Source organism: Delphinus delphis, chromosome 2, assembly GCF_949987515.2.
Source record: "Delphinus delphis chromosome 2, mDelDel1.2, whole genome shotgun sequence".
Taxonomy (NCBI): Eukaryota; Metazoa; Chordata; class Mammalia; order Artiodactyla; family Delphinidae; genus Delphinus; species Delphinus delphis.
In genome coordinates, this window is record NC_082684.1 from 118,749,134 (window position 1) to 118,763,055 (window position 13,922).

Consider the following 13,922-nt stretch of genomic DNA (forward strand, 5'->3'; position numbering starts at 1 on the left):
CAAACATATAAAGAAAAGCTAATACCCATCCTTCTTAAATTATTCCAAAAATTGAAGAGGAAAGAACACTCCCAAATTCATTCCTTGAGTCTCCCACTACCCTGATACCAAAACCAGACAAGGATAGTACAAAAAAGGAAAATTACAGGCTAATATATCTGATGAATATACATGCAAAAATCCTCAATAAAATAGTAGGAAACCAAATTCAACAATATATAAAAAGGATCATACACCATGACCAAGTGGAATTTGTTCCAGGGATGTAAGGATGGTTCAATATTTATAAATCAATCAATCTGATATACCACATTAATAAAAGAAAGAATAAAAATCACATGATAATCTCAATACACACAGAAAAAGCATTTGACAAAATTCAACATCCATTCATGATAAAAACTCTCATCAAGATTGTTATAGAGGTATCATATCTCAACATAATAAAGGCCATTTATGACAAACCCACAGCTAACATCATACTCATTGGTGAAAAGCTGAAAGTATTTCCTCTAAAATCAGCAACAAGACAAAGATGTCCACTCTCACCACTTTTATTTAACATAGTATCAGAAGCCCTAGGCATAGCAATCAGAGAGGAACAAGAAATAAAAGGCATCTAAACTGGAAGGGAAGAAGCAAAACTGTCACTATTTTCAGATGACATGATACTATACATAGAAAACCCTACAGTCTCCACTGAAAAAACTATTAGAACTAATAAGTGAATTGAGCAAAGTTGCATGACACAAGATTAATATACAGAAATCTGTTGCTTTTCTATATACTAATAATCAGAGAGAGAAAGCAAGAAAACAATCCCATTTAAAATTGCATCAAAAAGAATAAAATACATAGGAATAAACATAACCAAAAAGGTAAAAGACTTAAATTCTGAAAATTATAAAACCTTGATGAAGGAAATGGAAAGATATCTCGTGTTCCTGGATTCAAAGAATTGGTATTGTTAAAATGTCCATATTACCCAAAGCAATCTCCACAGTCAATGTAATTTCTATCAAAATACCCATGAAATTTTTATAGAACTAGAACAAATAATCCTAAAAATTATGTGGAACAACAAAAGACCCTAAATTGCCAAAGTAATCTTGAACAAACTGGAGAACAAACTGGAGTTATCACACTTCCTGACTTCAGACTACTACAAAGCTACAGGAATAAAAACAGCATGATACTGGCACAGACACATAGATTAATGGAACAGAATAGAGAGCCCAGAAATAAACCCACACACTTATGGTCAATTAATCTAAGACAAAGGAGGCAAGAATATACAATGGAGAAAAGACAGTCTTTTCAGTAAGTGGTGCTGGCAAAACTGTACAGCTACATGTAAAAAAATGAGACAAGAACATTTCCTCACACCATACACAAAAATAAAGTGGATTAAAGACCTAAATGTAAGACCTGAAATCATAAAACTCCTAAAAGAGAACATAGGCAGAACATTCTTTGACATAAATTGTAGCAATATTGTTTTTGGATCTGTCTCCTCAAGAAAAAGAAGTAAAAGCAAAAATAAACAAATGGGACCTAATTAAACTTAAAAGCTTTTGCACAGCAAAGACAACCATTGACAAAATGAAAGACAACCTATTGAATGGGAGAAAATATTTGCACATGCTATGATCAATAAGGGGTTACTATCCAAAATATATAACCAGCTCACGTAACTCAATAACAAAAACAAACAACCCAACTAAAAAATGGTGAGAAGACCTGAATAGACATTTTTCCAAAGAAGACATACAGATGGCCAACAGGCACATGAAAAGATGCACATTACTAATCATCAGAAAAATGCATATCAAATACACATGAAATATCACCTCACACCTGTCAGAATGGCTATCATCAGAAAGACCACAAATAACAAATGTTGCAGGGATGCAGAGAAAAGGGAATCCTTATACATTATTGGCGAGAATAAATTTGTGCAGCCACTATGAAAAGCAGTATGGAGGTTCCTCAAAAAACTAAAAATAGAACTACCATATGATCCAGCAATAATTCCACTCATATATCTGAAGCAAATAAAACAAAATATACATTCACCCAATGTTCATAGCAGCATTATTTACAACAGCCAAGATTTGGAAGCAACCATCAACAGATGAATGTATAAAGAATATGTGAGATATATATATATAATATATATATATATATATATACACACACACACACACACACACACATACAATGGATTATTACTCAGCCATAAAAAATAATAAAATTCTGCCATTTGCAATAACATGGATGGACCTAGAGGGTATTATGCCTAGTGAAATAAGTCAGACAAAGACAAATACTTGTTATAACTTACATGTGGAATCTAAAAAAATAAAAGAATTGAATGAATATAACAAAATGGAATCAGACTCAGAGATATAGAGAACAAACTAATGGTTACCAGTGGGGAGAGGGAAGAGGGGAGGAGTGAGATAGGGGTATGGGGTTAAGAGATGCAAACTACTATGTATCGAACAAATAAGCAACAAGGTTATATTGTACAGCACAGAGAAATATAGCCATTATTTTGTAATAACTTTAAATGGAGTATATAATCTGTAAAAATATTGAATCACTATGTTGTATAGTTGAAACTAGTATAATATTCTAAATCAACTATACTTCAATAAAAAAACAAAAGGAATGAAGGACTGACACATACTACAACATGGATAAACCTCAATAACATTATGCTGAGTGAAAGAAGCCAGATGTGAAATACCACATATTGTATGATTCCATTTGCATTAATGTATTAAATGTCCAGAAAAGGCAAATCTATAGAGACAGAAATTTTATTATTGATTGCCAGGGCTGGGGGTAGGAATGAGAAGTGCTTGCAAATGGGCATGAGGTATCTTTTTATAGTGATGGACATTTTCTAAAATTGGAATGTGGTGATAGTTACACAGCTCTGTAAATTTTCTAAAAAAATCATTGAGTTATATTCTTAAAGTGAGTGAATTTTATAGTATGTAAATTATACCTTACTAAAGCTGTTAAAAAATAGCTATGAAACCACCATGCAGTTTTATATGTAATTCTGACTTTTATACATCTTATAACTACAAGACTTTCATAAGATAGGGCAGCACTGATTCCCAAAGACAATATGGCACAGGCTCCAAAAATTTTGAAAATCAATCCTAACATTCTGGCTCTACGAATAGATGGGTCACATGGTATTATTGCCTGACACCTAATAGGCCTCAATAAATGTTTACTGGATGAACAATTAAACCATCTTTATAGTGTGATTTCCCCCCAAATGTATCATCTACCCGATAGATGAAACTCAGTTGATTAGGGCATTTTTTCTTAAGAAAACTGAAATAAATGAAATGCCGATATCCTCAGGGGAAAAGCTGATAAGAGCTTAGGTAGTCAGCATCAGTTAGGCTATAATGAGGTAAGACACTAACTCCTACATGCTACAGACTCACTTGATTTAGTAGGGGTGGAGATGGAGGTGGGGAGTGGGAATGTCTGATCCACAGTCTTTCAGAGATCCAGGCTGACCAAGGTTTAACTGTACATCAACAGGAGTCATGGTAGACTAACAGAGATTGAAAAACTGTGTATGGGCTTTTCACTACCATTGCCCTTAAGTGACCCACCTCACTTCTGCTAATATTTCATTTGCTCCCTAATTCCAAAGAGGGCTAGATATCCAGGGGAGTAAATGGAATATTTGGCGAGCAATGCAGTCTGCCACATTTGTCATCAGGGGACTTTGTCTCAGGATTCTTTTCCACAGCTAGAGATAACCTCCTTCTCCATCTATCCGATTAGGAACCACTGATCAAGAATTTAGAATAGTAAGACAGATAGCTAGTGGGAACCTGCTGTATAGCACAGGGAGCTCAGCTTGGTGCTCTGTGATGACCTAGATGGGTGGGATGCGGGGGTGGGGGGTGTGGGTGGGAGGTCCAAGAGGGAGAGGATATATGTATATATATAGCTGAGTCACTTTGTTGTACAGCAGAAACTAACACAACATTGTAAAGCAATTATACTCCAATTAAAAAAAAATTTTAAATAGATGAACTTCAGGTTCTTTGAAGCAAATTTTGATTCAGGAGACAAATACCCTGCTTGGTATCCCTGAAGCTTTTTTGGGAGGAGATGGTTCTTGATTCACCTTTTTTTGCCCAACACTGAGGATATCATCTGGTACATGGTAGCAGCTCACTGAGGTATGGAACTGAGTTTTGTCTCAGAGAAACAGATCAGGTGAAAGCCTACAGTCTGAGTACAAATACCTCCCATCTTCCCATGGTGTTCTTCAGTCACAACTTTTTTTTTTTTGGTTGAAATTCCTTCAATTCGTTAAATAGAAACAAGAAACCGTTAAATTCTGAGGGCAAAGGAGCAAGAACTGATGCAATGTAAACAATTACTTTTACTGTTTTATTACACCACAACTAACACCTCATCTAATAAAATTTATATTTGTAGTGTTTAACAAAAAATAAGCTCAATGCTTCAGAAGAGTAGAAAGAAATGCATCAAGATTTATATTATTCAACCATATGAAGGTATTTGGAGAAAATGTCTTATGAGGCTGTTACCAATCTGCACTCCATTATTTATAGTATTTAGCCCCTTAGCTTCTGGTCTCTGTTCTTGCAATGTCAGTTTTATCTTTTACAAATATTACTTTAAAACACAAGACCAAACTCCTTAATTCTGGCAATTTTGACTTTTCGTGTAACTTTTCATGCTTTTTAAAAAATTTTTATTATACCAAGGTCCCCAAGTGAAGCTTTTGCTGCGTCAGAGCTAATTATTCTCTATTCTTTAGGCTGCACATATTTGCTAACAACTCTCCCACTACCCGGGATGCCATTTCTTTTCTTTTCTATCTACTGAAAGTTTGCTCATTGCTGAAGCTCAAAATGTGTCTTAACCCTACTGTGAAACTCTCCCTGAATATTTCTGCTCACACTGATCTGAGCACCTGAAGCATCTAGGGTCTACAGCAGTCATCTATGCACCAAAAACTATCCAGAAGTCTTCATTTAAACTTTTTGCGTCTCTTTCTCCCAGCTAGAGTATGAGCTTCTTGAGAGACTGTATTTTATTACTTTATATCCCCATATATGGATTAACAGAGGACCCTCAAGAAATATTTATTGCATACCTACTCTGAGTTAGGCCTTGTAGAGGTATAGATGTGCTACTAGGTATTATATTTACTAGCTGAATTAATGTTTGAAGAATCTTTAAGATGCTATATTTTGGAATTTTTTATTGGGCTGGATTTTTTTAAAATGTTGCTATTTCAAATATGTTTTAATATACATTATCCTCATTTATCAGTATTTCCTGAACTTTTATATTTTAGTTTTAGTGAAAATATCATTTTTGAAAGTATAAATGCTGGATTTCATTTTTGAGAATTTATCCTTACATTCATTACCTACTGATTCTGTTTCATACACCAATATTATGTTTTCCTTTGTTGTTAGCAGATCTGTCCCTGGATCTCCGAATCTACAAATATACACAAAACTTGGGTCCAAAGATGATGATAATTTTCTCTTATATCTTTTAACAGCTGGATTGTCTATTATGCTAGGTAAGACAATATACATACAAAAATATTCATTTCCTCTGATAATTACAATAATATTACTGTGTTCCTTTAAATCCATATTAAAGCAACAAAAACCCACAGCTTCTTGGAGTATAAAATAATCTATTATTAATCTTACTACCTTTTTCCCTTTACCATTCAAAAATCCATTACTGATCTGCGAATAATGTTCTTTCTAAAAACACCCTCTGAAACTCTCTTCATGCCACTCTTACATTATGCCAGCATTTTATCTGCTTTTCCTTTGACACTTACTCCTTTAAAACTAGCAAAAAAAAAAAATCAGAAAAGTTTAACTCTTACATCTCTCACTGGGTTGTAAAATCCTTTGTCAAATACTCGATGTGCTTGAGAGGTTGTCCGTTTCTTTTTCGATCGAATTACACAATGTCCCGGCAGCCTGATTTATCAGTTTGGTCCACGCTGTATCAGTTTGGTGATTCTTTGTACAGATTGATAACCAGAAAAAGTCTAAAGTAGGGCAATTCCAGACTAAATTGGCGCAGCCTTTTCCCATAAAGCAACGTAGTATCTCACAAAATTCCAGGGAGAATGAATGATAGAGCATGCACCAATAGGGAGTGGAGAAGAGTGTTTTATCTAAGTTTGCAACCCAATCCTTGGGAGCCAGAGGTGGGAATTTTAAAATGGGGCTGTCCTTTCCTTGGAATTTTCTTAAAGTGGTATCGCTGCCTGATGATGTTAAAGTTTGCCAAAGATTGTCCAATCACTAGTTTGTATTAGAGGATTCCCCCCCCTTTTTTTTAAAGACCTTTTTGATGTGGACTTTTTTCTTTTTTTAAAGTCTTTGTTGAATTTGTTATAATATTGCTTCTGTTTTATATTTTGGTTTTTTGGCCAGGAGGCCTGTGGTATCTCAGCTCCCCCACCAGGGATAGAACCCACACCCCCTGCACTGGAAAGGGAAGTCTTAACCACTGGTCTGCCAGGGAAGTCCCTCCCCCTTGTTCTGAGGGAGGCAAATTGTGAAACTGACACTTGACAAATTTAGAGAACTTTAAAGAGTGGCCATAGGATAACATACTAATACGAAGAATCACATGGCTACTTTTGTGTCAGTTTCAGAGGGCAGAAGTTGTTTTAAGATGATTCATTTTTCATGATCAAATATCAGATGTCAAATTAATGCATTAAAATATTTCGTTTTTTAAGAAATGAAAACTAAGAGACTAACATTGATTACTTTTTAAAAATTGTTCTATCTATAGTTGCCTTTTTGTATGTGTGACTCTTCAATATTAGGAGCAAATATATATTATTTGGGTTGATCTTTAATAACCGAAAGATTTTTGTTTTTACATAAACTGAGGATTTCCTCATTTTAAGTCTAGCAAAAAAGTTCTAAGTACTACAAATTTTTAAGTATTTGGAAACCTCTATAAAAGGTCTTAGAAGTACATGACATATACCATCCATATACTTCAGTAACTTCTGAAGACCAGGTTTACTAAATAGATAATTCGTAAGTATTTCATTATAACTCATACTTTGTTTTGAGATAGGTCTTATTTTTATTTAATATAACTCAGCTTTCTAGGTTATTTACCTCTAACAGTAATTAAATAAACCAACGTAAATCTATAAAGTCAGGATATCTTGACAATGAACTGCTACATTATAATCAACATCAAGCTTGCCAAAGAACAATAAATAACAGTATCTATAAAGTCAGGATATCTTGACAATGAACTGCTACATTATAATCAACATCAAGCTTGCCAAAGAACAATAAATAACAGTAGTTTCATGAGAGGAAATTTTTAAAAAACTTCATTTCAGAAGAAAAGTTGTCACGTTAACAAGCAAGGTACTTAAAAAAATATTTTTTTGCTGTTCCTTAACAATGCTTTTTTTTTTCTTTTTACCATCATAAAGGTCTCTTCCTTTGACGACTCCTTCTGCTGACATAGGAAATTCCGTCCTGAAGAAATATTTATTGATGGCCTACTCAGTCATGCTAGGAACTGCCAGAATATTTAACTTACAAAGTTGTTATTGTTGTTTTAACGATTGTTTCTCACAGCTGTTATTGTCGTTTTAACGATTGTTTCTCACAGCAGACCTACGGCATTTCAAGAGCAGAGACTAGGTTACTGCCTCACTCTTGGAACGAACCTGCCAGCGTGCAGTCACTTCTTTTATACTGGGCTTAAGCTCACTACTTGATTACTAACCTTGGCCATATTACATAAACCTACCTGACCTAAGTTTTTCATCCGTCAAACGAGTATAGTAATAGTACCTGTGTCATAGGATTGTTGTGAGGGTTGAGATAACCTATGCACAGATCTTAGAACGCTGCCTGGTATACAGTAAAGCGACTGGGTGTTATTACTGTTGTAATTTCTCAACGTATGCATTGAACGAGAGGACGAGTGCGTCAGTGAATGCATGAATGAAAGAACTGATCAGTTACTGACGGTCCCTGAAGCTGCAGCCGGCTAAACTACCCCCTCAAAATTCTGAGCAAAGAGCTGATCTCAACAACAAACCCGGAAGCCGGAGCCGGAAGCAAAGACAGGGCCAAGGGCGGGGCCAAGTCATGGAGAAGCCACATTGTTGGCCAATAGGCATATCGCTTGGAAAACAAGCCTCTAGTGCGATCTATCGTAAAAACCGCGAGAACGGTGGAGCATTATCGCGAGGTTTCGTCTTCCTCTCCTCCGCTCTGTCTTCCCCCAACCCTCTGAAGTGAGGGTTCCGCCCCGTCCCGCCCCGCGTCGTCCGCGCCCCGCCCCGTCCCCTCCCGGCGCCCCGCCCCGCCCGCCGAGACCCGGCTTGCCGTCCAGCGTCCCTGTGCCCGGGAGCGCTGGCTCCGCTGGTCGAGGTGAGTGTGGCACTTCGCCGTTTCGGGTGGCTCACGAAGCAAGGCCCTCTGGCCCGACCCCCGGCCCTGAGGCCGGGTCTGGCAGAAGCGTCCGGGCTGCAGCGAGTGGACCCCGGCCCGAGCGGGCCCGCCCGGGCCTCGGGTCGCCACAGCTGCCGGGCCCTCCTCGCCCTCGGTGGTCGGAGAATCCCGATACCGGGTCTGTGAAATCCCTGCCACTGGCTTCACTGCTTCCAAACTCTAACAACCAGAGTGTTTCGTTAACTCGGGCAAAACGGCATGTGTTTTAACTAAGACTTCTGACAGCCTTCTTTTCAGTACTGAGAACATAACCTTTAATAAATGCTTTTAATGTGCGGGTTTTAATTCATTAATCTACAATATTAGGAAATTGGAGTGGGTATTCCACTGACTTAAGTACGGAAGTCAATCTAAGGGACTCCTTTCCCTTAAAACACACCTGTTTTAAAATGTGTGGAATTTTCTTAAGATGGAAAGGTTAGTTTGCTTTAAATAATAATAGAGTGGATTGGTGTTTACCTGTCAGAAAACTGTTATGCAGGTGCAGTTGTATACAGCTAATATTAAGTATACCATTTGCTTTTAATCGTAGATAAGAGGTAGTGAAGGGAATATGTGTAAGAAAATTATGCTGGTAAAGGCTGTGCATTGCCAGTGAATGCATACGGAAAACCATTACCATTATTTATTATTGAAAGCTTTCAGATTTCATTTGTGTAGATTTCATCTCCCAAACTGCCTTCCTAGCAAAATGCATTTTAACAGAGTGTAATGACGTTTTAAGGGCAACCAATCCCACCCATCAGGATTCAGCAGGATTAGAAGGAAAGCCATCAGGTTACACTGTATTCTCTTATTGGATCTTCCCATCAGGGAGTGTGGGTTTTGCTTTGTAGTCTTAGATTTGCATAAGCTTTGCCTACCACTTAAATAATAATAGGAAGAAGCACAGGCCCCACTGAAGTTCATGGAAGTCTGCCTTGTAGAGCAATGCACAGGCTTTGGAGTTGAACACCTGGGTTGGTATTCTGGCAAGTTATCCTCTGAGAAACTCAGTTTCCTCATCTATAAAATAGGCTAAATAATGTCTATTGCAGTGCAGAGTTTTAAGGATTGAGAGATCTTTATTGCACATAGCATGCACTCAGCATATAGTATCTGCAAGCTGACTTTAGATCAGAGGTGAAAAAAAATCTACCTTACAATATTACTCACATGTCCTACTGTCAGTTGTTTATCAGCTGTTTGAGGGCCTGCTTTGTGCTAGAGGCAGGTATACAAATGTAAAGAAAACAGCAAGGTCTCTGCCCTCAGGAGCTTACGGTACAGTCTCTTGGCTAGATTGACGATAGATAGGTGCACCGATAAATATAGATTACAAATTGTGAAGAGTCCTACAAAGAAAGAGTAAGAGAGAAGACTTTAGCTTGGGATGGGGAAGTGATTTTTACATTGAAACCTGAAGGGCGTTGGGACAGTGCTTTCAAAGGCTAAAGGAGAGCAGGAAGTGGTGTGAAGAGTTTAGCACTTCGAAGCACTAGAAAAGCCCAGGAGTTTGATGAGAAGCCAGGGAGGGTGCTGCCAGTCTGGAGAAGTGGGTGGGGCCAGATTGTGAAGAGCCCTCAATACTTGGTAAGTTTGATTTTTCTTAATAAACTTTTGAAGGGTTTATTTAGAATGCATGTGACTAGGGAGCAAGTTTACCTGAGAAAGAGAGGCAGACATAGTTGGATTTCTTTTTTAAAGGCTCCCAGCTAAGTGATTAATGTATTGCAAAGTGACTCGAGTGGACACAGGGAGACCAGTAATACATATGGCAGGGCAGGAGATGACAGTGGCTTTCCATCTGGGCAGATGGAGAGATGTGGATAGATTTGAGGTGTATTTTGGAGATGGAAACCATACGCCTTGTGATAGATTGGAGGTGGTGGAGGAATCGTTCATGACTTCCGGCTTTCCTGGTGGTTGGAAAGACTGGGGAAGATTTGGATTGGTGATGAATATCAAAAACTGTTTTTGAATGTGTTAAGTTTGAGATGCTTGTGAGACATCTAAACGGCTTCTAGTTTACTATTTCAGTGAATAATTACCCAGAAAGCTTCCCTTTCTAAATACAATCAACGATGTTATTTGTAGCCTAGTTACCCTTGCTTTACAGGGAGAGAACTAAGATGTGGAAAGGTTGAGTATCTTGTTCAAAGTCAAGTAATATGTCTCATAAAAATAGGTAAGTGAGTAGCTAGTATAAATATGGGAAGGTACTGGACTCTCATGTTGCATTAGGGATATAATTGAATACTCCATATTCTCTGACCTTTTATATAAAATAGCAAATACTTTCTTATTAGTTGGGAATTAAGAGTTTGGAAATAATAGAAAATAACCAAAAAGTTAGAAAACTCTGCTTATTGAAAGCTTATGTTACTGAATTTTGTACTAACTTGGTATTAATTCCCTGTGAAAATAGTTTTTCTTAAGAAAAAACATTTTCTTTGAAAGGTACTTCTCTTTGGAGAGTTTGAGAAAGGGTGCCCAGGAAAACCAGAGTAGAATCTTTGAACAAAGCTCAACTTGTTTTTAGTGTTTTAGCATTTTCTTAGTATCCTGTGGAATCCTGTCAGTCTGTGTGTATAAAGACTTCAGGCTTTGAAATCCACTGGACACCCTTCCCCAGCCCAAGAAAAAAAAATCCTTGTTCCCTTATGAACTGTTTGACCTTGGACAAATTATTGAATCTCTGAGTTTGTTTCTTCTTGTGGTAAGTGATGTGAAGTTTGTTTCTGCCCTGTGCCTAGTTGGTAAGATGGGAAATGTTATTTCTCTTCCTATCCTTGTCAATTTGGAGCTAGAAAGGTATTTAATCTGTTCTAGGTTCTGGCCCTTACCAATAAATTGCTGTCTCCATTTTATGTAAGGCAACTAAGGCCCAGAAAGATTGTAATAGAAAAGTACAGGATTCTTATTTCCTAGTGCAGTATTTCTTCTTTCATTGAAATAATTAAGTAAAACTCTATGTTCCCAGGCCTGTTTCTTTGCTACTTCTGATCATCTGCAAAGCTAAGAAGAAAGAAAGAAAAGAGAATAAAGAGATAAAAGAAAGAAAATATTCGCATATAGGACAATATTTAGGTAGTAAGAAGTGAAGAAAATGAAGTTGTAAGTGATCTAGTTATATTATATATTATATACATTTAAATATTTTTAAAATGTTTTAAGCTAAAGACAAAATGAAGTAGTTCAAGAAGGAAATGGGTTTGCTGTGTCTAATTTTTTAAGCTCTTTCTTTGGTTGCATATTATGAAACTGGTCTCTGTTCTCTTAGATAGGGATTCCTATCTCAAGTTCAAGAACTATTTTTTTCAAATAGGACTATTTCTGCTAAGTAGTAAATATTGCTTAAATAGTGAGAGTATTTTTATTAAATAGTTATTCATTTTAATCTCCTTCTAAATATGTGTGAAAATTTAGTTGTTAGAAAAATATAGGAATTGATGTATAACTCTTTTTAATGTCTGCAAATAGCTATATATGCTAACTGGTTTATTTGGCAACGTTTGTTAGCAGTATCATAATTTTCCATTTTTTTGTTTTCTTTAGAAATGGACCAATTTTGACAAGATGTAGTGCTGCAGTGTGCCTGATGGGATATGTTCAGTCATGGCATCCGAACTTTGTAAGACGATCTCTGTGGCAAGGCTGGAAAAGCACAAGAATTTGTTCTTAAATTATAGGAATCTGCAACATTTCCCATTGGAGTTACTAAAAGATGAGGGACTACAGTACTTGGAGAGACTCTACATGAAAAGGAACTCCCTTACAACCTTGGTACAGTATTATGTTGCATTAAAAAAAAAAGTCATTTATAATGTGGTTCTGACCAAGATATATTTTATATATCTTAAGATATTCAGACCAAGATTTGTATCCCCTCTTGTTGTATAAACAGGTAATAGAAGTACACATACAGGGGGTTCTCATTACTTGAGAATTCATTATCCAAGTTCTTGCAGTTATGAAGTTTCAAGAGTCGTGTAGGAAAGCAAAATATTCACTAATATACCACTTATAAAATTAGTCCCACACACTACTACATATAAGATAGATAACCAGCAAGGACCTACTGTATAGCACAGGGAATTCTACTCAATATTCTGTGATAAGCTATCTAAGAAAAGAATCTGAAGAAGAATGAATACATGTATCAATATATGTACAACTGAATCACTTTGCTATACACCTGAAACTAACACAACATTGTAAATCAACTATACTCCAATAAAATTTAAAAAAAAATTAGTCCCTATTCAGAAACCCCTCTTCACTTAGCCTGTGCATCTCTCTGGGCCTGTGCTTTTTTTGTGTGTTAAGATTCTTAGATGATTTATGGATGTTACAGTACCCAACAGATCAGTTAAAAAGTAAAGAAGAGAAAGACCAACAAGGATGACTTTGATTTAGACGTATTTAAAAAGGGAATGATTTGAAGATTAAAATATTAAGACAGGCATTAGGAGGCTTGATGTAGCCTTTGAGTGTTTTGAAAAAACCCCAAAACCAAAAAACCTTCTTTATGATTGCACTGTGACAATCAGATGACTTTGAATTGGGCTGTCATCCAATTTGTTGGAAAAATTTTTGCCACAAAAGCCAACATTTGATTCACTCTTTTTATGTTCTAAGAATAAGCACATAGTTATCGTTATAACCTAAATTTTATTACATATGAGATTAAACAAACTAAAATATTTTTCAAGAGAGTGTGCATGTCAAACTTTTTATTCCCACTGTATCATGATATTTGGTCTCTGTTTTAAATGGATTTTGCTTTATGTGGCCTTTTCTCATTATCACTGAACTTCATTTAAGTCTTACACTTTGAATTCTAGTTCTTTTTCACTTTAGATGATTTATGAATTCTTGTTGTTTCTTTGTGAACAGACCCATTTTTCATTCCCTTCTCTGAAAGTATCTGAGTATCTGAAAATATGCCTTACTGGCTTCATATATATGGAGTGTTTTTCTGGAAAAGTTTTAGTTAATCTGTGCAAAATACCTACAATGTGTAGAAAGCATTATAAAATTTGTTTATCTTTGTTGTGTCTGAAAGTAAGTGCAAGTATATCTTTCATTTTTAGTGTTTGACATATTTGTATATATTATTTTGCATGCCTAATTAGATTTTTTTAAATTAGATTTTTCACTTTCCAAACTTTAATAATCTGTATATAGTTATATTGACCCTTTTTGCGAGATCATCATTGCATGAAGCGAAACCGTATTTACCTAGTGTTTTTCTGCCCTTTGGAGAAGTGGTGTAAGAAATAATTTGTCAAGGATTACAGCCCACATTTTCTCATGTTTATTGTTGATGTACAAAGAAAAAGTTGTGAGTGGATTACTTCTCAACCATCAGTTATAGTCCAC

At 36.2% G+C, this 13,922-nt stretch overlaps 2 protein-coding genes across 5 annotated transcripts in view; one reads left to right on the forward strand and one right to left on the reverse strand.

Moving 5' to 3' along the window:
• Positions 1 to 6,137, reverse strand: part of TTC23 (tetratricopeptide repeat domain 23) — a 109,875-nt gene extending 103,738 nt beyond the window's left edge. For both annotated transcript variants that reach the window (XM_060003649.1, XM_060003648.1), the window contains exon 1: positions 5,933 to 6,137. The gene's annotated coding sequence lies outside the window, so the exon portion shown is untranslated. The remainder of the gene's footprint in view (positions 1 to 5,932) is intronic.
• A 2,258-nt stretch (positions 6,138 to 8,395) lies between these two features.
• LRRC28 (leucine rich repeat containing 28) overlaps positions 8,396 to 13,922 on the forward strand; it is a 183,707-nt gene continuing 178,180 nt past the window's right edge. For 2 of the 3 annotated variants that reach the window (XM_069540468.1, XM_060005505.1), the window contains exons 1-2: positions 8,396 to 8,477; positions 12,096 to 12,323. In XM_069540468.1, the coding sequence (XP_069396569.1) occupies positions 12,156 to 12,323 (168 nt within the window). In that variant the 5' untranslated portion in view covers positions 8,396 to 8,477; positions 12,096 to 12,155. Of the gene's footprint in view, positions 8,478 to 11,507; positions 11,655 to 12,095; positions 12,324 to 13,922 lie in introns of those variants that run through there. The other variant, XM_060005504.1, reaches the window with a different exon arrangement.